Consider the following 25,251-nt stretch of genomic DNA (forward strand, 5'->3'; position numbering starts at 1 on the left):
GCTTAAGCAGGTGGTTGAACTAGAAGACTTCCAAGGTCCCTTCCAACTCTGTTATTCTGTTTTCTGTTTTTCTCATACTGGTAGTTCTCACTTAATTATCAGTTGCCTAAAGAATGTTCAAAGTTCCAACAGACCCCCCAAAAGTTACTTATAACCCTTCCTCCCAGGGCGGGGGGTGGGTCAGATGTCAAGCATTTGGCACCTGACTTGCATTTACTGCAGTGCAGTTGCAGTGTCCTGTGGTTATGTGACTACGATTTGCAACTTTTTTCTGGTTTCTACCATTTTTTTTGCCAGAAATTGGCAAAAACCACCTATTTGGGAGAATGGATTTGCTTAACAGTCACATGATTCATGCAACTACTGCAGTGACTGTTGTAAATATAGTCCTAAAATACTACTCAAGACAGGGGGTGACCTGCTTAGCTACTACAACAACTTGGGACCAAAATTCCCAGTTCAACTGAGGCTGTTAAGTGAAGGCTTCTGTAATGATTTTTCATCCATCTTGCATTATGCTGGTATATTATACTTTTTGTTAAGGCCAGGTTGGAAGTCAAATACAGAACAGGTGAAAAGGGCAGGTGTAGAGTGACACTAAGAAAAAAAATACTGAGGTTTCCCCATAGTTCAATAATTTGTTTAGGTTTTCTTGGTTTAGAATGATCTGTGAACTAGTGCTGTGCCAGCTCAAGGGTATAAGATGCCTCTTGGGCAGGGGTGAAATCCATCAGGTTCTGACAAGTTCTGGAGAATCGGTAGCGGAAATTTTGAGTAGTTTGGAGAACCGGCAAATACCACCTCTGGCTGGCCCCAGAGTGGGGTGGAAATGGAGATTTTGCAGTATCCTTCCCCTGCCATGGCCACCAAGCCACGCACACCAAGCCATGCCCACAGAACTGGTAGTAAAAAAGTTTGGATTTCACCACTGCTCTTGGGTCACTTCCCACAGGTGCAAAACTACATTTATAGAATGATTTGGAAGGAGAGATATTTGGCGCTGTAAGCCAGTATTGATCTGAACAGGCTTACTGTTAACGTTGGGATGGGCAATGTCTTCTAGATCAGGAGCTGGAATTCAATTTTTCAACCTGGCAGGGTGCTGAAAGCCTTCTAGTGAAATAATGGCATAAACTGAAAAGATGGGCCTGAAAGAAAATGAACAATTTTCTGCTCAGCTCTGGAGATAGGTGGGCATCAGAGTGAGAATGAGAGCATTTTTTCCTTACAGAGGAAGTGTGGTTCCAAATCTCCAAAACTGCTGCTGAAAATCAGTATATTACTGTTGTACTATTTTACAAATTTTACTGTTGAATTTCAGTATTGCAGTTGTGGGGTATTCTTGCAGCTGATGTGTTATACAGTCTGGATTATGTTCAAACCAGGTCATTAGATTGTTTCCAACAAATCACAGTGAGGGTGAAAAAAATATTGATTTTATTTATGGATGCCACTTTCTAATTGATTTGACCCACTCTAACGGTGGGAAAGAATTTCAAACTTCTTGAAACTGTGATCTGATCCAGGGGGGATGTTATTTAATTCTTTAACTCAAGGGTGTCAATCTTGATTTCATTGAGAGCTGCATCAGAGTTGTGTTTGACCTCAGGGGGCCAGGGTGGGTGTGGCCAGCTTGACGTCACTAGTGTCAGGGTTGCCTGTGGCGGCCCAACTGCTCTACCAGAGAAAACGGGTTCCCAATCTCTGTTTTTAGCTGGGACGGCCTCCTGCAACCCTCTGTCAGCGAAAACGGAGCTCAGGAGGACCGCGTGCAGCCCTCAGGAACTCTGTTTTCTCTGGAAGAGGGTTGCAGGAGACTGTCCCAGCCGAAAACGGAGATTGGGAGCTGTTTTCACTGGCAAAGGCACCATGGCCAGTCCTTCGCTGTTTCCAGGGCAGCCTCGTGGGCCAGATTTAAGCACCCCTTGGGCCTTCAGTTTGACACCCCTGCTTTAACTCTTCTGTTCTTAACAGAAAACTGCACTTTCTTTGTTTGGAGGCAATAGACTTGCCCAGCAAGGATTGGAACTGAATCCCCTTTTACTAATGGTGACCAAAAGTTAGTTCTTCTAAGGTTCGGAGCTTTGGAGAGATGAGGAGAAGCTAGATTTAGGTTTTCAGCTCCGACTGAATTTTCAGATATATTTAGAACTCTTTGGGCAAGATATTTGAAAGCACTGCAAGTAAACAAAATATGAGGAATTTCTGTTCTAGAAACTAATGGCAGGCAAATTAAGCAAGATCTAAAGGTAAGAGGAAGTGTTTGCCAAGCAAGGAGTGGGAGTTGGTTTCAAGAATCAGTAGCAACATGAATGGAACCATTGAGCCATGAGTAGGAACAGGAGATGACGGGAGCAGTGAAGGAGTGGATCTGAGAGAACATATGGAGAGTGAGGAGCTTGAGAGTAAACGAGGGGAAAACGGGCCAGAACAAGAGAAGTGAGAGGCAACCAGCTTGAATTTATATTTAAAAAGACAACAAACCCAGGAAGAAATTGGAAATAGTTTTCTCAAACCAGCAGTGTCATCAAAATCTTTACCCTTTTTATTTCTAGTGTTTACCCCAAAAAAAAAAAAAAAGTGTTATGATTAGGCAACTGCTCCTATGCATTCCCACTTTCTTTTCCTGTTCATTGACAGTTCCTTGTACTTTCAAACATGTGTTTTATTATGAGACTCATCCAAATTGTGACTTCATTTCATTTCAAATTTATCCTGTCTTCCTATATACTTTTAATGAAATATTGCCAATGAATGTCACAATGACAACAGTGATAAAGTACAAATGAAAAAAAGAAAAAGAAATTAATCTCAGAATGCTTATGGAAAGAGGACGTCTGGAGCTTTTTCAAGCAAGACTTGAATTGTGAAGACGTGTTCTTTCCTAGCATCATTTGCAATGTAATTAGTGAGGAGATGTAGCAGTTTTTAGCCTATTGTCCAGGATGATCTAAACCAGGGGTGTCAAACTCGATTTCATCAGAGTTGTGTTTGACTTTGAGAGGCCAGGGTGGGCATGGCCAGCTTGATGTCACTTGTGTCGGGGGTGCCTGTGGTGGCCTGAGTGTTTTGCCAGCAAAAATGGGCTCCTGAGCTCCGTTTTCAGCTGTGCTGGCCTTGTGCAACCCTCTGCCAGTGAAGACGGAGCTCGGGAGGGCCGCCTGCAGCTCTCCCGAGCTCCATTCTTGCTGGCAGAGGCACTGCGAGCCAGTCCTTTGCTGTTTCCAGGGCAGCCCTGTATGCCAGATCTAAGCACCCCATGGGCCAGATCTGGCCCGCAGGCCTTGAGTTTGACACCCCTGATCTAAACCAAAAGGGTCCAAGAGGAATGGATCATTCCTTGAAGTTGCCAACTTCTGTTTGGTTCTGTGTTGTTGGCTTTTGTATTCATAAGATCCATAGGTAACCTCTGGAAGTGGTATCCGCAATATTCAGTGTGTAGTGTGACTAATGTGTAGAAGACATTACATTTTTGTAATGTCCTATATGGCAGAAATGAATAAAATAAGGGCAAAGAATGATAGGTTCTACTCTGTGTATCTTGCCCCTGACATCACATATCTAATCTAGCCTCCTCTGTGCATTTTCTGCAGATGTGTAAGAGAAACAGTTTCTGAACAGTGGTTTCTCTTCTGAAGTATTCAGATATGGAGTAATAGCGTAATTAAAACCACATGACATTGGGGAGTGCCTGCCATATGCATATATAACGCATGAATAAAGTTGGTTCAGGCTGTGGAAATTCTGAAGTAGTGCAAAGGGTTGGGTGTAGACTTTTTACCCATCAATGTGATTTGTTTTCCTAATTACCAATTAATGTAAGTTCTCTGGGCAGTTGCCAAAACTGCTCAATATTACATCAAGCAACAAAGAAGAGAAATAGATTACAAATTCAGAAATCAAACTGTAAAATATAAATTATTTTAAAGCCCATAATCAGTAATAATATAATAGAATAATACCGGTAATTTAAAAAATTCAGTTGTTTTAAAATAAACACAAGAAACAAATTTCTCCAGTAAATCCAGGTTTATTATTGGGTGCTATGTCAAAAGATCTTCTCACTTAATCGGAGGGGGAAGAGAGGGTATTATACAACCTAATTTGGAGAATATAGAAATTTGGGCAGGAAAATATGGAAAAGGTCAAACTTCTTCCATACAATAGTACCCTGTTTCCCCAAAAATAAGACCTCCCCAGATAATAAGCCCAATCGGGCGTTTGAGCGCATGCACTAAAATAAGTCCGCCCGCCCCCCCGAAAATAAGTCCTCCCTGAAAATATTTAAACACATACACAACCGGTCCCCGCCATTTCCTCTGGTTAGGGTAGGTAGACAGAGCTAGAAATCAGGTAAGATGGCAAGAGGAGCCCCGTCTTGCTCCACGCGCCCCAAAATAATAAGACCACCTTGAAAAGAAGGCCTAGCGCTTATTTCGGGGTTCAAAAAAATATAAGACAGGGTCTTATTTTCGGGGAAACACGGTACTGATACACACACATAGAAGCTTCAGCTGATGCCAGATTTTTTATACAACCTTGAAAATGATAGAATTACAGTAATTGAACTTGCCAAACAACTATGACTCATAATCAGGAGACTAAGGGTTTCCCAGCTAAATGAGAGTTGCTTGCCTGCACCATCAGTGACTCCAATGACTTCAGAGCAATTGCAACCCCTTTTGTGTTTGCTGAGACTAAAAGAAAGTGATGCTGTTCTGACATTGGGTGATGTATCATCAGATGAATTTCATTACATACCCAGAATTTTTACAAGCCTCATAAACTTCAGAATGAGATAGAAGTTTTAAAAGGGTTGATGGTCTCGATTAGCTCAACAGAATGAACGTAAATGGATGCTTGGTGAATGATGTAGGGTGGCTTGTTCCCTAATAATGATTTAAAATGTCACATTTTGCATTTTCATGGCATATTTTTTATAAAAATTGAACAAACGTGTCTGAATTTCTGTAGATTTTCTGTTAATACTGTTCTTCTCCAATGTATTCCAATATTTTAGTAATGACAGCTACTTTGCTGTAGTGATTAAGTCACCAGACTAGGAACCAGGAGATGCTAGACCAATCTTAGGCATAAAGTCAGCTGGGTGACCTTGGGCCAGTCACTTTTTTCAGCCCTAGGAAGGCGACAATGGCAAGCCAGCCAAGATTTGCCAAGAAAACTGCCGGACACAACATAACGGAAGAAAATGTGTTTTTGTATGTATGTGTGTATCAGTAGTATTATAAGAGACACATGCAAGTATGACATAGGGGTTGTACTATTGCCATGTTATTTGAAAGGCTTAAGAAATGTCAGACTATTATCACTTGACTCTCAGACTCCATAACAGAATGTTTTTGAAAGCAACAGATGTTCCTTATTTTCTCTGTTTAACCATCAACTTGGGAAAAAAGATATGCAATGTTAATCAGGATTTATAATGTCATGAGCAGGCTACCTCTGTTCATTCATAGCTCAATTAGCACCTCTCAGGGATCTTGTCCAAATTCCCCAGACTGTAGCACTTGCACATTTCTATGTAAATAACCGCTCAGTTTTGCATATGTTAAAAATCTTCCTTCTGTTTCAGCAATCCCTTTCCCATCTCTCAATGTGACAGTCACTAACATCACCAGCAACAATGCCAGTGTCACTTGGCAACCCGGATTCGATGGCCTTTCCCCCCTACACTCTTGTGCAGTACAGGTATGAAATGATTACATATATGTCCTTCTTGAGACTAAACTGCTAAACATTTTTGCATGAAAAAACTTGTTTTCTAATTTGAGCTTCCACTGTTATAAACAATGGAGCTTTATAAATTCCCCATTACTTAATCTAATGTTATTTGATTGACTTTGTCACAAACAGCAGACGAGGGAAAAAGTTAATCTGCATTCAAACAGACTTCTAATTCTGGGTCCAGACCTTGATAAAATGCTAAGGATCAGAATGAAGTTGTTGTAGGGAAAATAGGAGGAGGAAAGAGTATTAGGTATGTTAGCCACCTTGATTTATTTATGGAAATAATAAAGGTGGGATAAAAAATATCTAGAGAAAAAGAGAGAGGGGGAGGGTGGGAGAGAGAGAGAATGAGAGAGAGAGAGAGAGAGAGAGAATAAAATCTTGTTCAGAAGTGTGGACTGTGAGCCAAATTGGAATTGGTATATCTTTAAAACTACTGATATGCAGGCAACAAGGGGTTTCGACTTGAAGGCAGAGATGGCCTGATAGGCCTTTGAATCCTTTAAATGTCAAAGGACATTATTTGATCCCATTTGTCATCAAATCCTAGAAAATATGGTATCTTTTTAATGCCATAATTACCGGTAAATATATATAATTGGGATCATATTTAATATTATGGATAACTGAGGCTAGCGTATTGCTGTTAATTTTTTTCCCAAAAAATAAAAAAGCGAATAAAATGGACTTTACTTTTACTTTACTGAATCTTACAGCTTCATTAGGTTCTACCAGTCAAGCTTTCGTTTCTACCTTTCATATTCAGTGTTGGAACAAGTTATAATTCTGTCTTACATGCCCTGGTTTTACAAAGACTGCAGGTTTCATCTGGACATCTCGTCACCATGAGTGACAAAACTGCCCTTTGAAATGGCATAGGAGGATGCTAATGGGGCGTCTTTACTGCAGGAAAGGGGAGGAATAAAAACATTCCCAGATGTAAGAGTTTTTGCCAATGAGGAAACATTTGGCCCATAACTCCATAGGAAACGTTATAAAGCATTTCTGAAGCTATATTGTTGTGGAGCTCCAGGAAGAAATATATAAATCATGAACGGACCATTTCACGTTTGAGTTTCAGATAAAGGCAGAGAACTTGAGGGATTTTCTGCTTCAAGTACAAAAATCACTTAGGTGTTGGCGATATTGCAGAAAGGCTGAGGAACATGTGCCTGCTCCTGCTATGTCTCAAGCGTCAAATCTTCTGAGGCCTGTCCCAACAAGAATCACTGAACAATAGGCAATAACAAGCTTTGCAACCTGATCATGCATTGGAGCAATTGATTGTGGTAATTGCGTTTCAGATTGAACCAGTTCACACAGTTCTCCGATGTGCTGTTGTCAAAACTGAGCTGCAGGTGTCCCTGAAGCAGAAACACCGGAGGCCAAAGTCCTGAGGGCGTGGCAGAATCAAGAATAAGAAACAGCACACAAAATAAGGGTGGAGAACTTTTTTTCACTTTGAGGCATACATACACTCATAAGATGTGCATTCATTCCATGGCTGCATTCCAGCAGTGGGCAAACCAAAGCCAAAATTGGGGTTGACCAAAGCAACACCTACGAATTCCTGTTATACTTATACTCATCCTGAAATGAAGAAGCTGAGACTTAATTTATACCATGAAGATACTGTCTGTAGGAAAGAAGACCCTGTGAAATAGACATTTGCAGTTGTTATTAGAGATGTTGTCAGACCTGGAAGCCATCTTTTACAATTGAATGTTATTTTGACTACACATCACCCACACTCTATACCAGGGCTGGGCAATTATGGCCCTTTTATGAACTGTGGACTTCAATTCCCAGAATTCCTGAGCCAGCATGCTGGCTCAGGAATTCTGGGAGCTGAAGTCCATAGGTCATAAAGGGGCCATAGTCGCCCAGCCCTGCTCTATACAATCCCCCCTTCCCAGTTTCCCAATTTTGACTTCTAAAATTCAAATATACAGTGTAGGAGTTCTCCTAAGTTTTTAATGTAGAGACAACCTTGGTGATGACAGTAATTTTTTTCTGAGATGATCTGCTCTACCAGCTATGGCCCTGTCTAGAGAAGATCTATGCATGGATTTAACATTTAGGTTGGACTGCTGTAATTTACTCTACCTGGATTTGTTCTTGAAATTTTCAAAGATTGGAATTTTCTGTTGATGAGAAAGTGGCTAAATTTATTCGTTCAGATGTTGCCTATATTCTGCAAAGTTTTGGGCGGGTATAAATAGTTCAAAATCTTATTGCCACTACTCCAAAATTATAAATTTAGACTTTGTATGCTGAGGTTCTCTCTACTCTAGTTCTTCTTGTGGTAGGGAGGGAGGAGAGTATTATAGCCAGTCCCTTTGTTTACTGTTAGTAGATCATTCAACATTTTATTTAACAAGACCACATTGTCTGAATAGATCAGGGGTGTCAAACTCAAGGCCCGCAGGCCAGATCTGGCCTGTGGGGTGCTTAGATCTGGCCCGTGGGGCCGCCCTGGAAACAGTAACGACTGGTGCCTCTACCAGCGAAAATGGAGCTCAGGAGCCCGTTTTTGCTGGCAGAGCTCTCGGGCCACCACAGGCGCCCCCAATACGAGTGACGTCAAGCTGGCCACATCCACCCTGGCCCCCTGAGGTCAAACACAACTCAATGAAATCAAGTTTGACACCCCTATTAATATTAATATTAATATAAACTGTTTGTCAAAAGGTTCAGAACTTCACATTTATAATCAGAATTGGTTTCTTTTTTTCAGTGTTTTGCCAGCACTATCCAATCACAATGACCAAATGTCTGCTGCCAGTTGTGTGTGTGTGCATGCATGCACATCTCTCCAGTTTGTTATCTTTCTGTCCTCTTATAGGAAGTGCCCTCTTAACTCTTCATTTGCCTTAGTAGGGTGTAAGTGCTCTATTGTTTCATCACATTGGTCACCCAAGTAACCATGGAATCAGATGATGCTGGTACTTTTGCTAGCTGTTCTGGTTGCCATTGAACTCTGATTTTGGTTCAAAGTACCGGTTAGGCTCTAAAACTTAAATGGTTTGAGGCCAAATTACCCAAAGGATTTTTTTTCCCTCTGCATTTAGGTTTACAAGATTTGTGCTGAGCTGCCTGACTCTGAAACAAGTGTAAAGGGAAAATCCCTTTCAGCTGTCTTCTGTTGGGTGAAATCCCTTTCTTTCAGGTCTGGGAAATCACATAAAGCTCACTTATTCTAGTGACTTTCTTTTAAACAAGTTGAGTTGGCATGATAAATGTAACTCTTTATGGATTTTTAAACTGGACAGTTAAATTTTATTTGTTAGTGTCCTACAGCTTATTTGGGCACTGGAGATTTTTGTTTATTTCCCGAATACTTGAAAATTGCCTTGAAAAGTTTTACCGTAGAGCGAAGAAATGATTGGAAAACAATAATGTCTGGTGATAGCATCATACAAATATATCTATGTACAGTATATATTTAGATCTGTTGGCCACCAATCACTGCAACATACGTACTTGTGTCAGATATTGGAATGCAAGTACATAATTTACAATAGCTTACACACCCATGATATCATTTTGTTGTCATCATGGCTTGTGGTAGATGCTACTGCTAAAGATGCTGATCACAAAGAGTTAGGTTTGGAAAAGCTTCCTAGATTCCTCAGTTGATGGGTGTTTTTCAAGCCTCTTTGACAATACAGTTTTAGAAGACCAACTGCAGTCCAGTAGGAAGAAAAAATTAACTCTTCCCTTCCAGGAGCAGCACATTAGAAACAGCCTTTTTTCCCCAAGAAAATATTCAAGTCTTTTTCTTCTTTATTATTACTTTGATTAATTTTGCTTAAAATTTAAAATATCTCTGACTTGTATCTGCTCCTTGTGTTAATTTAGTGTAACACACCAAAAAACTTTTAGTGTCGATGGAGGGCTTTTTTTTGATAGCAACTGAGATGATGGGAAAGGACTATAGATCCTTCTGGTTGACTAGGCAAGAAACTGCAAGAATAGCTTTCCAAAGATACAGAAACATCAGCTAAGTAGATTTGTTGTTGAGGAGCTAACAAAGCCATTATAAAAAAAAATCCAGGAATTTACATGGAGTACAATTGGCTAGAAACAGGAAAGATAATTTCACCTGGGCTTTGTTTTGGAAATGGATTGGTGTGGCACGAAGCTGTTTACTTGTGACTTTCAGAGAAATGACTGGGCTGGAGTTTTGCAATCCTTGAAGCAAATGCTATATATATATTGAAGTAAGTAGTATGTTTTATATTTCTTGCTGCGGAAAGCCATGAGTCAGCCTGGACAGATGAGTTCAGCACTGCAAATTTATTATGGGTTTAGTTCTTCAGTCTGGGCATCTATAAGGAGAGATGAGAATTTCAGCTGAGAATTCAAGCCCCCTTATTCTAAATGACCAGACTATAGATTAATGTAGACTCCTCCAGGGAGTTGTTATAGCAATCAGTATTCTTAAATTTAAAAAAAAAAAAAACTTCTTCCAAAATATTTGAGTGATTGCTTGATTAAGATAAAAATGTCTCTCTTAAGGCATTGATTTGTGGTGACTGCATGGACACAACTATGATTAGGACTAATCAAGCTGACAGAACAAGGAGTTTGAGGGATGTTACAGAAACAGAAGTGGGGAAGAAAGAAAGAAAAACGGAACGGTTGTTTTTAAAGCCTCGGGTTTTTAAAGATTTAGCTCAGTCCTGTGATGGAGCCATGGACTAAACGCAATTTCTCCATGTGCTTTTGGCCACAGTTTATACTTAATCCTGAGGGACAAAGAAAACTGTAACTTTGAAAGCATGAGCAACCAGGTAGAGGCTGTAGTTTGTCTATTTTATTCAGTTTCATTAGAGATGCAGAATGCCCTCTTACCAATGATTTTCAAGAAACCAAGGAGGCCTTTGAGCTAATGGCACTACCCCTACTCCTTGCATGCAACCCTCCCCTGCACGGTGTTTATTGCTGTTTTCTTGGGACACTTGACAGATCAGAATGAATTTCCTCTTGCACATTAGAATTCTGCCTGCTTGTACTAGGTACAGCCTATTCTTCCTAATGTGCACGTCCATCGGTCACCGCACACAGTGCTAATCTCTCTAAGTTTCAGGCTCCTCCCTACAACCATTTTTTCCACGGCTGAAATGGAGAGAGACAGAAGCAAATTGCAAACTTCTTAGACAGTGGATCCCATCCCCATCCCCCTTTATATCCATTTCTGTCCCATGCTGGGAAAAACAAAGAAGCATTTCATTCTCTGATCTGTCAAGTTTAGTGAGGCAACCATGATTTAGTATAAAAAGATCAACTGGAGCTGAGAGTTACCACAGCAAAGAAATGAAAATGTGCAGTTAACTTGTAAACATTACTGCCTTCTGAGTCATCTTTCTACTACTAGCAGTCCCTGGTGCTTGCAGGAAAGGAAGGGTTGTTATTTTTCTAGGGCTGGAGAAAATACATGCCTGTAAAGACGCCATTATGAAAAGCAGGCTCACTCATACTGTCATCTCTGGCCATAATGCATACAGTACAGAGGTATACAGACTGCAGAGTCTGTTTCATTGGAGTTGATGCTGGAACAAAAGATATGTGTGGATGCCTAACGTAAAATAAATGTGTGTGTGTGTGTGTGTGTGTTTAATAATAATTGTTTGACTAATTGAACAGGTTTCTCCTTGAAACTAAGAGAGATGTATGACGTGAAAAAAGAGAAGCAATAAAAATGTGCAAAATAGGTTGGTAAAAAAAAAAAAGACACCAAAGTCCAAACTCTAGTTAGCCAGAAAGATTAAAAACTGCACCTAGATGCAAGGGTTATTTTCATGTACCAGTTTTCCACCTCTTGTTTTTTTTTTATAGGCAATAATTATTATTATATTGTCTACTTTCCCATTCCCATTTATTAATCTATTTTATATATATTTGCTAATGTTTACCTCATCATCCTTCATCTTTAACCATCATCTCAATATCTTTTTAGCATCCCATTTTCCAATAATTTTTTGCATGACCATTTATTTTGGTCTAATTTCTCGATTCTCTCTTTTTTCTTTTTATATATGTTACATTTCATCTTCTGGCTTCCTTTTGTGTTTTTTTTTTTTTTTTTGTATTGTTTGAACATCCCTCACCAAAGTTTTCCCTTGTCTCTTCCAGAATTTCCTCTTTTCCTCTTTTGTTTGTTTCTTTTTTAGAAACAAACTTTCTCCCCTTTCTCTCTGCTCTTTTGACATTCCCAAATGTTTCTGTAATATTTTTTATCTGATTTCTATTTTTTGATACTTTCTCTTCAACATTGTTAATTTCTTTTCTTCTTTAAAATTAAAATGTTCTTCTCAATTATTAATTATTATCCAAATTCAGCAACAGTCAAATCCAATTATGAAGCTATCTTCCAGAAGAGAAGGGAGATAAAACAACCACCCAGATGTAAAACACAGTCACTCCTTAAATGTTCTCACAGTGTCCAACTTTTCTTCTTCTATATGGCCAAGGTTGAAATTTCCAGCTGCTATTTCTTCTGTTTTGTCTATTTGAATAGAATATTACAGTACTTTTTTTCCCTCCAGCAGATGGCACTCTCCATTTCTACTCCGTTATCAAATAGTCTATTTAATCCAATTGTTTATCCAATAATTTTTTTAAGTTCTCTTGTGAATTATTGTTATCTTCCAAAAATCATTTTTCTCCCTTTTAAAATCTTTTGCTTTCCCCAAATTTCCAAATCCAAGACTTCCTCTTAAATTCTTTATATTACAGTTCACGCTTTCTCTTTGTTCCGTGTGTGTGATTTCCACCCCCCCTCCCAAATGCCAGATAGCCGCTAGTCCAAGCTCCAGAATTCTTTTAAAACTTCAATTTCAACTTTTCTTAATATAATTTGGCACTTATTTCACCCAGTTCTAGTACTCCATCCAGTGCTACTCCTGCACAATTCTTAGGTTCAGTTGTCCCAGCTTCAAGGTGGCCACCCTAAGATGGCCGCCGCCCCTGCTGCCACTTTGGGAGAGCTGTTTCTGTTCCAGCAAGGAAATTGCCAATTCCTTGTGGTCCACGAAACGCCTCTCCTTTCTTCATCGTCCCTACAGGACGGCTATGGCTCAAGAGCCTCCCGGCAGCGGTTCTTCTGGCTGGATTTCGCGTGGCTCATCAGAGCCCGATATTTTCCAGTCCGTTCCCACTGTGACGTCAACCGGAAGTCCTCCACTTCTTGTTGATCTCCACAGGTGACCCTTATCACCATGCTGACTGTGCAATTGAGATTGTTGGGGGTGTTCCTTGGAACCCTGACAGTGACTGCAATTCCAAGAATTCTCACCTGTGAGATCTCAGAACTATTGTAGGACATAATGAGATTTCTCATTTTTTCCATTAGTGCAGTTCGTTGCAGTTTTACTGAAGCTATAAGGGTGGGGGGAGGAAATGGTTCTGGTTGTATTTATGGAATACACTTGTTTGTTCTTTAAGGCCCATGAAACATTGGCAGTAGCTTTCAAAATACTAGATTACTCTAGTCTCAAATTTTTGGTCCTTGTATGCTTGCTATTATCATTATGCTAATCTTTTGATTATTCTAGCATTTTCTTCTGTTTCACAGGATTCAACTGTTTGAAGGATTCGTCACTGCATGTCAGTGGCCCAAAGCCAAGATGATGTGTAATATATCATTTATTTGATGCAACTCTTCTAAGGATTTATGAGTGTCTTCAATGACGCATTTTATGTGAAATCCATGCATCTGTTTGTTCATGTTTTTGCTTTATCCCTTTATCCTAACAGGTGGCTGACCTGCAGGAAGAGGATGAGGTGGTCACTGAAGTTTTCTCTGTCCCTCCCTTTACAAGGGTTTTACCAGATTTAAAGCATGCCACCAATTACAGTGTTCGAGTTCAGTGCTCTAATGAGATGGGCAGCTCTCCTTTTTCAGATTGGGTCTATTTTCAGACCTTGGGATTAGGTAAGATTTAGAGGGCTAGAGTGTATGAAACTCTTAAAAAGTATTGTTTTTTGTTGAATCAGAAAACATTTGGAAAATAGCAACTCTCCTGATTAATTGAACAGATATACTGCATGTCTGATTAAACAAAGATTGCAAGGAATGTGCAAAACTCAGGGCTGGTTCAAGCAATCAATCATCAGCCTCCATGGTTGTTGCTCTCTATTGTACAGTTAATTGGAAACTCTGAAGCTGTTATTAGTTCTTCCAAGTAGAATAGAATAGAATTCTTTATTGGCCAAGTGTGATTGGACACACATCTGGATAAAATGGATATTTCAGTGTTTAGAGCTTGTTGAAAAGGTGGGAAACCTTTTAGAACAAGGGTCTCCAACCTTGGCAACTTTAAGATTTGTAGACTTCAACTTTGCATCTAGGTGCAAAGCTGGCAGAGGAATTCTGGGAGTGGAAGTCCACAAGTCTTAAAGTTGCCAAGGTTGGGGACCCCTGTTTTAGAAGACTGTGTAGAACTTAACCACGAATTTAATAAATAATTATTAATAGTATTTAAGATATCTTTAGGATTTCCTAAAGCTCTTCTGTACTTTGAGGCTTACCATTCAGTAGTACTCTTTTAAACAGCACAACAGATACATTGCGATTTTCTTTCCCTTGCAGCTCCAAATTGTACTCCACAAAATGTACACATTATCCAAAGAGATTCTTGTCTGATTTTGGAATGGGAAGCAGTAGCTCCAGAAATGTTTGGGGAGAATGCCTTAGGATACAGGTTGGAGTGGATCCAAGATAACATAACTCAGGTAATAAACCGAGAAACATATGCTCTTGGTGGAGCAAGACAAAGTCTATTTAGGAGAATCTTTTCTAACCTTATAGCCTGCAGATGGATTGCTCCTCAACTCCCATCATCCTTTAGCTAGCTAGTGGTCAAGCAGGAAACCATAGTAATGACTGTCCAATATGCTTAAATTCCCAAACACAGAAGTTTAATTAACCCATAGATCCTTATTACGTGTGTTAAATGACCTTCATAAATTGAAAATGTTGCTAATAGATTTCATTGTGGCAGTGAGTTCTAAACAGTAATAATTTGAATGATTAAAAAAGCAGCTTGGTTAAAATGAACTACCAATAAAAGCAGTTGGGCCTCCATATTGGTAAGATGTGCATTCACAGATTTGTGTTTTTATGGTGGCAGTTGCGAAATTTATCATACTAAAAATTTGGCTGCTCCTTGTTGCATATGCTATGTAATGGTGTTCAGTTTCACAGTGAGAAATGTTTCTTTGTGTACTGTCTGTGCATTTATTCTACATCTGGTTTTGTTTAACTTGCTGATTAAAGCTGGAGAATTATTCTCTCCTCAAAAAATTAGAACAAATACTTAAAAAGTGGAGGCATTTCAAACGTGACCCCAGATATAATTCATATCATCACAGACAGACCTGGATTTAGTCTTGGGGAGTATAAATTAAAAATTAGCCACTCTGATAGGAATAGATTTGCTAGTATGGCTGAAAGCAAGAAATATTAGGGATTAAAGAGGTAATGCTAGTTCTTTTAAGGCATACCTAAATGTAGGAAGCCTTACAATTTTCATGCTTGGGATGGGCTTCTCTTCACGGCAGCTTAGATATTAGACATGCATATTGTATTTGCTCTTTGGACTGCAAAAACTGTGCAAGGAATAGGATAGCAAGACTAAAAAGTTGTCTGCCTCAACATGAATTTTCCAGTTTAATGCCCTACTACTTCACATACTCTTTTACCAGTGAGAGACTGAGGATCACTTGTTCTGTTACCTAGTACTACTGATTTTTGCAAATTTGAATGCCAGATATAAATTGTATTTTGTGCCCAGTTTTTTTTTAACTTAGCAATGATAGGACTATTGTCTACCAATGCATTTGGTCAGCTATTTTTAGGGAACCGAATCTGGGTTCTGTTAACTGATATTACACTGCTCCTTTCTTTTAATAACAATGGTAATAGTTTGCTGATACCGTGTTTTCCCAAAAATAAGACGCTGTCTTATATTTTTTTGAACCCTGAAATAAGCGCTTGGCCTTATTGCCATGTACTCAAAAGCCTGATTGGGCTTATTATCAGGGGATGTCTTATTTTGGGGGAAACAGGGTATAGCAAACAATTGAGATACAAGTGGCCCCAGACAAACATACACCAATCATATATGCAGGAGATATCTGGGAAGGAAGATTTAATTCTTACGACAATAGAATTAAATTTCTTCCATTATTGTATGGATGACATTTTATTTCTAAGCTAAAAAAAGAAGTATTTTGTGCAATAATTCCATCCTTACATGGAATTAGGCTCGGCTCAGAGACCACAGTTCAATTGTGCAATAAATAATACCTCAATTTAGTGTAAAACCAAATCATCAGTTATTTACTATGTATGACAAAGACTATGCATGAGTCTTGATTTCCGGGCTTTGAAGCACAGAATTTATTTGATGAAAACCAATGAATTTCATAAAGGTGGGAAATCAGGCAATGACAGCAAGTAGCTTCACTGGGTGGAACAATTCACACTCTGAATTGCCCTAGAATAGCTTTGCTTATCAATGCAAACTGTGCAGGCAAGCACAGGCTGTACAGGAGGTGCCAGAAGCACAAATAACTTCTTATGGTTGTAGCCAGTACTGTCTTCTGGAAAGGGCAGATAACAATAGACTTTGCAAGAAACCATAATCTCAAGATTACTAGATAACGTGGAACAGAAGAAATTGATTTTGTGATTCAAAGGTAATAATGAACAAGTGTCACTTGAATGACAATGCACCATTTGTGGTTTTCTGGTTACAGGGGGAAATGATTGTGAAGGAAGCAAGAGCTAACCTTTCTATGTGGAACCCCTTAAAAGACCTTATAATCAAGGTCTGCATACTCAGTTCAGCCGGTTGTGGACCTTGGAGTGAGCCCTTACTGCTTACATCCCAAGATTTAATAGGTAGGTGGCAAATGTAGGAAGCGTTTGTGTTTGAGGAAAATGGGCTGTTGTTAATATGGTGCATCAGATGAGGAACAGGGAGAGAGCTGGTACCATTGTATTTCTCTGGCTGTGCTCTTTCCAATATTCCCAGCTGCATATGTATTATGTTTTCACAGATGAGAACCAAGCAGCTTCAAACAATCTAGCAGAAGCAGGGACTGGCTGGGACTATTACAAATTTTCTGTGTAAGGGAACGTTTGACATAGGAAGGAAAAGAGCAATACAATACAATTGGCTCCCCTACTATTCTTTGGTGTTACTGTATTATTAAAAACGATTGAAAGAATCTGTGAGCATGATATGGCCTAGATCAGGGCTGTCAAACTCCCGGCCCGCAGGCCAGATGCGTCGCGCGTTGGCCATGCCCATGCCCAGTTTAGAGAAGTGGGGGAAAGTCCCGATACATTACGTGATGCCACCATGACAACGTGGGTTTGACGCCTCTGGCCTAGATGAATAGAAATAATATTTTCTGCATTTGATTTTTTTTTTTTCCTGAATAGGTTATAAGGATTCCCAGATCAGGGTATCTGACAGTTTTTGCTTTTAATTATAAAAGAATTATAGGAAACTATTGTTAATTGCTTATCTTTCGAATTACAGCAATATGTAATTATTGCATTGCAAATACTATATAAACATTGTACTATGTTCAATTATGATAGATTATTTTAAATTTAATCATACATTGTACAGGTAGTCTTCAACTTATGACCACAATTGAGCCTAAAATTTCTAAGAGTTGTTAAGTGTTAAGTGAGACATTTGTTACGTGAGTTTTGCCCCATTTTACGATTTTTCTTGCCATGGTTGTTAAAATTGGGCCTGGTGGCTCAGCATTGTGATTAACACCATCTGTCTGCAATTACTGTAAGTTCGAATCTCACCAGGCTCAAGGTTGACTCAGCCTTCCATCCTTTCTAAGGTAGGTAAATTGAGGACCCAGTTTGTGGGGGCAATAAGCTGACCTTGTATAAATATACAAAAGTATGAAGGCTATTGCTTAACGCATTGTAAGCCGCCCTGAGTCTCTGGAGAAGGGTGGCATATAAATCAAAAAATTTTTTTTAAAATGAATCACTGCAGTTCTTAGGTTAGTAAAATGGTTGTTAAGTGAATCTGCCTTCCCCATTGACTTTGCTAGTCAGAAGGTCACCCAAAAGGTGATCACATGACCTAGGGACGCTGCAACTGTCATAAACGTGAGTCAGTTGCCAAGCATCTGAATTTTGATCACACGACCATGGGGATGCTGCAATGGTTCTAAGCGTGAAAAATATTCATAAGTCCCTTTTCTCAGTAACATAACTTTGAACGGTCACTAAATGAATTGCTGTAAGTCAAGGACTGCCTATAATATAAGTATTATAGAGTATGGATATAAAATGGAGGAGTATGGAATTGTTCCGAATGGAAACAGCTGATTTTTCATTTCTTCCTCGAAGTTTCCCGCAGCGTTTCCAGCATGGGTATATTTTCTCAAACCAGAGGAAAACAGATTTTTGATATGTAAAAGCTACAGTTAACATTTCAGAGGAACTAAAAGCCACACTGGGTGGAGTGATATGTTTGTGTTAGGCATAACACAACTTGCAAACATCTCCAAGATAAAGTTGGCGTCATGTTCCAGCTGCATCTTTATTATTTATTAGTCCAATTTGTATGCCGCCCTTTCTCCGTAGACTCAGGGTGTCTTACAATGCATTATAGCAATAGCCTGCATACTTTTATGTATATACCTGCTTATTAGGGCTTTCGGCCCCTGTTAAGCGGTGTTGTTCTATACAAAGCTGGCTTATTGCCCCCACAATCCAGGTCCTCAATTTACCTACCTCGAAAGGATGGAAGGCTGAGTCAACCTTGAGCCTGGTGAGATTTGAACTCGCACTAATTGCAGGCAGCTGGCAGCTAAGTGCTAGCACTTAACAGCACTTAGTCCGCTGCACCACCGAGGCTCTTTGAACAATCGGCCTTTGCCTAAGAACAAAATTAGCAAGATTGATGAAACCCAAGGCCCAGCATGTTTAGCCTTCTCTTCTAAGGATGGCTAGTCCAGAAACTGACCAAATGGAGATGTACCACTTCGAACCTTGCAGAACAGCAGCTTTGGCTGTGCTGCTACATTGTTTTAGAATGATTTAGAATATGACCAGTGAACCTCTTTCTAGGAGTGAACCTCTTTCATGGATGAAAATGCGTATATAGGCTAAACATTTCGCTTTCTCACAAGGATTGTATTTTCTCAACAGGGGGGCAAAGGCAGCCTCTTTATGGAACATCCTGGGTTCCTGTGGTTTTAGGAATTCTGACGGCACTGGTTACAGCAGTTGCCTTAGCCCTAATTCTTCTACGGAAAAGAAGAAAAGAAACTCGGTTTGGGTAAAAGTCTTGTTTTCCTTTTTTTTTGCTGTTTATCATCCCCATTGTAATTTCAGCATCCCTTTGTGCAGAGATCCTCAAAATGTTGCCCCCTGACATGTCAGCGGGAATTCCTTAGCTGACGTAGCCTTTAACCATGTCAAGCATTTCATTTTCACTGTATGTTTTGTATACCCTTTGATATTCTTTTTCATATTTCTCTCTCTCTCCTTCTCTCTCTCTCATACACACACAAAGACAGATGTCGGTATGGAAAATATGATAGTCCTTGTCCTCCTGATTGAGAATTGCAATCTTAAAATATCTGCTTTGTGGAATGGAAAGATGGATGACCTAATCCGTCTTTCCATTCCACAAACCAGCCCTCCAGATAAAAACCTGTAGAATTGGCTTCTCGGATTCCCCTGTGCCACTGACTATATAACACCTTTGCCAGTAAGATGGTAGGGAAAGAAAGAACCATAAGAAGAGAGTGGCATAGGTAATAATGAAGAAGAAGCAGTAGATTAAGCCTTAGAGGAATGCCATTTTCCCACCCTTACAATACTGTATCGTACATGTAACCATTTCCCAGAGACCCTTTGGAAGTATGAAAGAATTTTCCTGGGTCTTCTGATGTTTTGCACGGCCTCAGGAAAAAAAAAAATTGCCAAGATAAAGAGGCTCTTAGCTGTTGTCTGTAGTAAGTACTGTATATAACGTAGGTTTTCTGGTACTCTGCTTTGCACATTTTATGAGATGTTCTTTGCTTTCCCCCTTCCCCTGTTTAGTCAAGCCTTTGGCAGTGTGGTCGGAGGTGATCCTGTAGTCCATTTCAGAGCAGTGCGATCATTCAACCGAGAAGTCCCAGAGCTTATTGAAGTAACATGTAAGTAAAATATGTGACTCTTTCCTCAGCAAGTGTATTTCCATTCCCTTAGCTAAAGTGCTGTTCTCTTCCTCCGTCAAACCATTTCCTAATAGCACTGTGATGATGATGATTATACATGTAATATTCTATTCATTTGCCAAATTCAAAGACTAGATAAGACCATGCCTTCTGCAAAATTGGTATCCCTATCCATGCTCCTTTGACTTCTGTAGGGGGGAAGTCCTACAAAACTGGATTACCATGTCATCAAGGACCTGTTTTCATTCTGCTTCTTTTTAGCTGAATCCTGATTCAAATTATTTATGAGTAAAATGAATATCTTATGCACGTTCATTCAGGTATAAATCCAGCTGACCATAGAGACCCTTGTTCTCACATAAACTGTGGAGGATGCTCAAACTCTGAAGTTTGAAGCAATGATAGACTTTTGTACTATATTTCAAATCAGAGTTCAGCTATTGTGCTGCTGTTTGGAACCTGATTATAGCATAAAAGCTAGGGCTTGCCATCTTCAGACTGAAGCATAAATTGCTATCTTTGAGATTGATTCACAGACACTGTTTAAAACGATCTTTTCCCACTTGTATTCTCCAGACTGTAACTCCCAGAATTGCCAGTCATTAAGTAGAGATGACCAGGATGGGAATGGCTGGATTTTAAACTCGTATTTTCTATCATTCGAGGAAAGTAGTGCAAATAATTTGAAACACTGAAATGTTTTAGCACTGAAAAAAGCAATTTTATTGCATCTTTGTTGCTTTATATCTTTTATAAGACTAAAGAAAGGTATCACTTCCTAGGGAGTAAGAGTGAATTTATTTCCAAAACAAATTCTTTGTTTTGGTTTGTTCATTTTTCATACACTCTTACTTAGTGTTCCTCAAACTGCTACCCTTCAGTGCATCTAACCTTAATTCCTATGTTTTCCACTCATGGTATCAAAAGCTATGCTAGATGCCAAATATAATGGGAGCTTGTAATTTAACGCATCTCAATGCCCAAGGTGAGGGAAGATTATTCTAAACTATGCAACATTAACTGTTCCTTGGATCAAAAGTATATCAATCTATACCATGATTAAAGCTAGATTTTTGTCATGGTTAAGTTACCCTTGTTTTCTTCTGTTTATCCAGTGGACAGTATAGGAATCAGTGATGAATTGAAGACGAAATTGAAAGATGTCTTAATTCAGGAGCAGCAGTTTACTCTGGGAAGAATGCTAGGCAAGGGTGAGTAGTCCCTCAAAGCAGGGGTGAAATTCAAAATTTTTCCCTACTGGTTCTGTGGGCATAGCTTGGTGGGCATGGCAGGGGAAGGATACTGCAAAATCTCCATTCCCTCCTCACTCTGGGGCCAGCAAAAGGTGGTATTTGCCAGTTCTCCGAACTACTCAAACTTTCCGCTACCAGTTCTCCAGAACCTGCTGGATTTCACCCCTGCCTCAAAGCTTATGGAAAATGCATTTACTGTTTAAGCTCAGTCCCTATATTGTCATTTGCAACTATCTGATTTCTAAGGATTTAGCAACATTAAATGGCAGAAACCTAAACTGCAATAGTTACAACTGAATGTAACTAGGAACTGGAACTTTAGATTGGGAATACTGATAATTCTATACTTTTAGAAAAGAACCGAGACTGACAGATTGAATTATCTGGGGCTAAAAATGCAGGTCTGCCTGTACATTGCGATTATTAGAAGCATTTGTGAGAGCATAAGGAACACACCGTGTCAAAGAATATGAAAGTTAAAAAAAACACAAAGAACAATAGCATAAAAGTGGAATTGGAGAATGTGTTTACAATATGTGTGAAAGCTGCAGGAAATGAATAGAAGGAAAGCTAATAGGGAAGTGGAAAGTACAAGGGTTATGGCAGCAGAAATATTTTTGGAGGATCAAGATAGATTTAGGAAGATTATTGCTGTAGCCTGTTACTAGCACCCTATCAAACCTCCAGCTATGCAATGCAGTTAAAACTATTTTATGTCCTATTATTCCAGCATAAGTTGGCTATTTATTACCGAGGTTTTTATCAATTCCTGTTTTTCTGTATTCCTTGGGAGGAAAAAATCTGTAGACTTTCAATGCAAATGTGATGGTTTTTATATTCCTTTTCAGAGAATAGTCCCATGGAAGAAGATACTTGACTGGAAGAAACTCTAACTTAGTACTTAATATCTTTTATCCTAAACATTCTACTCTTAATCCTAAAACAAACTTTAAGTGCATTGAGTCTTTTCAATTATCATATTCTTAGTTTACTTTTTTTTATTTTTGTATTTTATTAGGGGAATTTGGCTCTGTCAGGGAGGGTCAGTTGAAAATGCCTGATGGCTCTCTCCAGAAAGTTGCAGTGAAAATGCTAAAAGGTGAGTAAATCTAAATTTCTTGAACTGTCTTCCATGCCATTTTGTCACTATAAACCTTCCATTTTCTGAGTTTCTGTATTCTCACTAAACAATATATAGGTAGTTCTCGATTTACAACAGTTCACTTAATGACTGTTCGAAGTTACAATGGCACTGAAAAAAGTGACTCATGACCATTTTTCACACTTATGACCGTCTCAGCATCCCCATGGTCACGTGATTTACATTCGGATGTTTGACAGCTGGTTCATATCCTGTTGCAATATCCTGGGGTCACATGATCACCTTCTGCAGCCTTCTGACAAGCAAAGTCAATGGGGAAACCAGATTCACTTAACAACCCTGTTACTAATTTAATAACTGCAGTGATTAACTTAACAACTGGAGCAAGAAAAGTCATAAAATGGGGCAAAACTCACTTAACCAATTTCTCACTTAGCAACATAAATGCTGGGCTCAATTGTGGTTGTACGTTGAGGACTACCTGTAGGTGACTGTGGTTTACCTTCTCATTTCCCCTTTTCTTCAAATTGCCTATAATTGACACTAATTCCTTGAATGCGTATTTGTTTATTTCAATGTAAATGGCCACCCGTCTCACGAGTGCAACTCTGGGCAGTGAACACAGTTAAAAACTTCAATATAAACATAAAAAGTAGAGATATAAGCACAACGAAAGTATAGCATCAAAACCAACAGCCTTCAGACTGACACCTTCTAGGTGTGTGGCAGTGGTGGGTTGCCCCGGTTCGCACCTGTTCTATAGAACTGGTAGTAAAACTGGCTGGAGGCTCCGCCCACTGACCCTGACATCATCAAAACGCTTCTGCGCTTGCGCAGAAGAGCATGCTCGCAAGCGAAGCGAGCATGTGCGCGGCCCCGTTGCGAACCAGTAGTAAAGCTAAGTAGAATCCACCCCTGGTGTGTGGGTTTTTAATTCCCATTTGCCCCACTCAGTATAGCATAATGATGCTGTACTCTATATCTATGGAGCTTCTCAGTCATCCAGGTCATGGTTGTCCCAATGGTGCTTTTTTTCAAGAGGCAACTGGACTTTCTTATTTTTCTTTGAAGATGTTTTGCTTCTCATCCAAGAAGCTTCTTCAGCTCTGACTGGATGGTGGGAAATGGAAGGATTTGTCTGCAAGGAGTATAAATCCTTCCATTCCCCACCATCCAGCCTGAGCTGAAGAAATGTCTTGGATGAGAAGAGAAACCTCTTCAAAGAAGAACAAGAAAGTTCAGTTTCCTCTTGAAAAAAAAACATCTTTGAGTTGTATTCCATGGTTCCATTTTTTTTCATAATTTAAAAATGTTTGACAAATGTGATCCAAATCTGCACATTAGGACTGGTAAATTAAAATATAACTGGTAACACTGTTCATATCCAATCTATTCGTTAATCTTATTTGACTTATATTTATATGGCTTAGGACCTGGGTACCTACGAGACCACCTTCTGCCACCGAGAGCCTCCCACCGGCCAGTACGCTCCCACAGAGAGGGGCTCCTCAGGGTGCCGTCGGTCAGACAATGTCAAGGGGGAGAGCTTTCTCTGTGGGAGCACCTGCCCTCTGGAATGAGCTCCCCCCGGAGATACGGAGGTTCCCGGATTTACGTACTTTCCGCCGGGCCCTCAAGACTTTTTTATTTCAACAAGCCGGGCTGGCCTAACTTCTCCAATTGCTTAATTTTAATTTGAATTTTAAAAGGGGTATTTTAATTGTTGGGCCAAAATTGTTTAATATGTTTTTTTAACTGTTCTTAAATTTTTGTATTTACTTTTGGCTGTTCACCGCCCTGAGTCCTTTAGGAGAAGGGCGATATATACATTTAAATTAAATAAATAAATAAATAAATAAATAAATAAATAAATAAATAAATAAATAAATAAATAATAAATAAATAAATAATGGCCAGTTCTATGAACTAAACAGATTGCATTGTGCCTGTCTTGAATTCTTATTCATTTAACTTGTTTTACTACTTTTTCAGCTTTTCCTATAGATTCCCAACTGTTTTTTTGTACATTCTGCTCCTTTTCTTGAATTTTCCCCCAATGAGTTTAAAAGAAATCTCAGTAGTACTTCTCTTTATTTTAGCTGACATCTTCACTTCCAATGACATAGAGGAGTTTCTGAAAGAAGCTGCTTGCATGAAGGAGTTTGACCATCCACACATTACTAAATTAATAGGTAAGCATTGTCCCATTTAATGTTTGCACTAGAGGTCCCAAACTATATATTTTACAATTTATTTGTAGAAGGAAATTTATTAATTTATTAAATCTATCAATATGGCTGCCCATCTTACAAATCCAACCCTGGATGGCTACCAATCTGTTGAAACAATATAAGCCAAGAATTTTAAAAGCAACAATGGTCACGAAGAATAAACCCAAATAAAACAATTAACAGAGGCTTTCAACTGGCATGTAATAGAAAATTAGAAGGAACAGTAGTTACCAATATATTTGGAGTATAGTCGTTCTCAGTGCATAAAAAGGTAAAGGTAAAGGTTCCCCTCGCACATATGTGCTAGTCGTTCCCGACTCTAGGGGGCGGTGCTCATCTCCGTTTCAAAGCCGAAGAGCCAGCACTGTCCAATGACGTCTCTGTGGTCATGTGGTCGGCATGACTAAACGCCAAAGGCGCACGGAACATTGTTACCTTCCCACCAAAGGTGGTCCCTATTTTTCTACTTGCATTTTTACATGCTTTCGAACTGCTAGGTTGGCAGAAGCTGGGACAAGTAATGGGCGCTCACTCCGTTGCGCAGCGCTAGGGATTTGAACCGCCGAACTGCTGACCTTTCTGATCGATAAGCTCAGCGTCTTAGCCACTGAGCCACTGCTCCACTTTCTCAGGATGTATGTATGTATGTATGTATGTATGTATGTATGTATTTTTCTTTAGCCAGGTTCTTCCT

General features: G+C 39.4%; 1 protein-coding gene and 1 long non-coding RNA gene across 3 annotated transcripts in view; one reads left to right on the forward strand and one right to left on the reverse strand.

Annotated features, from left to right (window-relative positions):
• TYRO3 (TYRO3 protein tyrosine kinase) overlaps window positions 1-25,251 on the forward strand; it is a 105,092-nt gene that overhangs the window by 62,830 nt on the left and 17,011 nt on the right. For both annotated transcript variants that reach the window (XM_087875829.1, XM_034417802.3), the window contains exons 6-14: window positions 5,594-5,709; window positions 13,510-13,687; window positions 14,345-14,487; window positions 16,516-16,660; window positions 18,953-19,082; window positions 19,853-19,950; window positions 21,087-21,182; window positions 22,243-22,323; window positions 24,426-24,518. In XM_087875829.1, the coding sequence (XP_087731955.1) occupies window positions 5,594-5,709; window positions 13,510-13,687; window positions 14,345-14,487; window positions 16,516-16,660; window positions 18,953-19,082; window positions 19,853-19,950; window positions 21,087-21,182; window positions 22,243-22,323; window positions 24,426-24,518 (1,080 nt within the window). The remainder of the gene's footprint in view (window positions 1-5,593; window positions 5,710-13,509; window positions 13,688-14,344; window positions 14,488-16,515; window positions 16,661-18,952; window positions 19,083-19,852; window positions 19,951-21,086; window positions 21,183-22,242; window positions 22,324-24,425; window positions 24,519-25,251) is intronic.
• LOC117665655 (uncharacterized) lies at window positions 10,023-11,736 on the reverse strand. Its single transcript, XR_004591424.3, has 2 exons — window positions 11,667-11,736; window positions 10,023-10,079 (listed from the first exon to the last, which is right to left on the reverse strand). It is a non-coding gene; the product is annotated as an uncharacterized LOC117665655 (long non-coding RNA).

The sequence above is a fragment of the Pantherophis guttatus genome, chromosome 1 (assembly GCF_059756535.1).
Source record: "Pantherophis guttatus breed Tessera chromosome 1, ASM5975653v1, whole genome shotgun sequence".
Lineage (NCBI taxonomy): Eukaryota > Metazoa > Chordata > Lepidosauria > Squamata > Colubridae > Pantherophis > Pantherophis guttatus.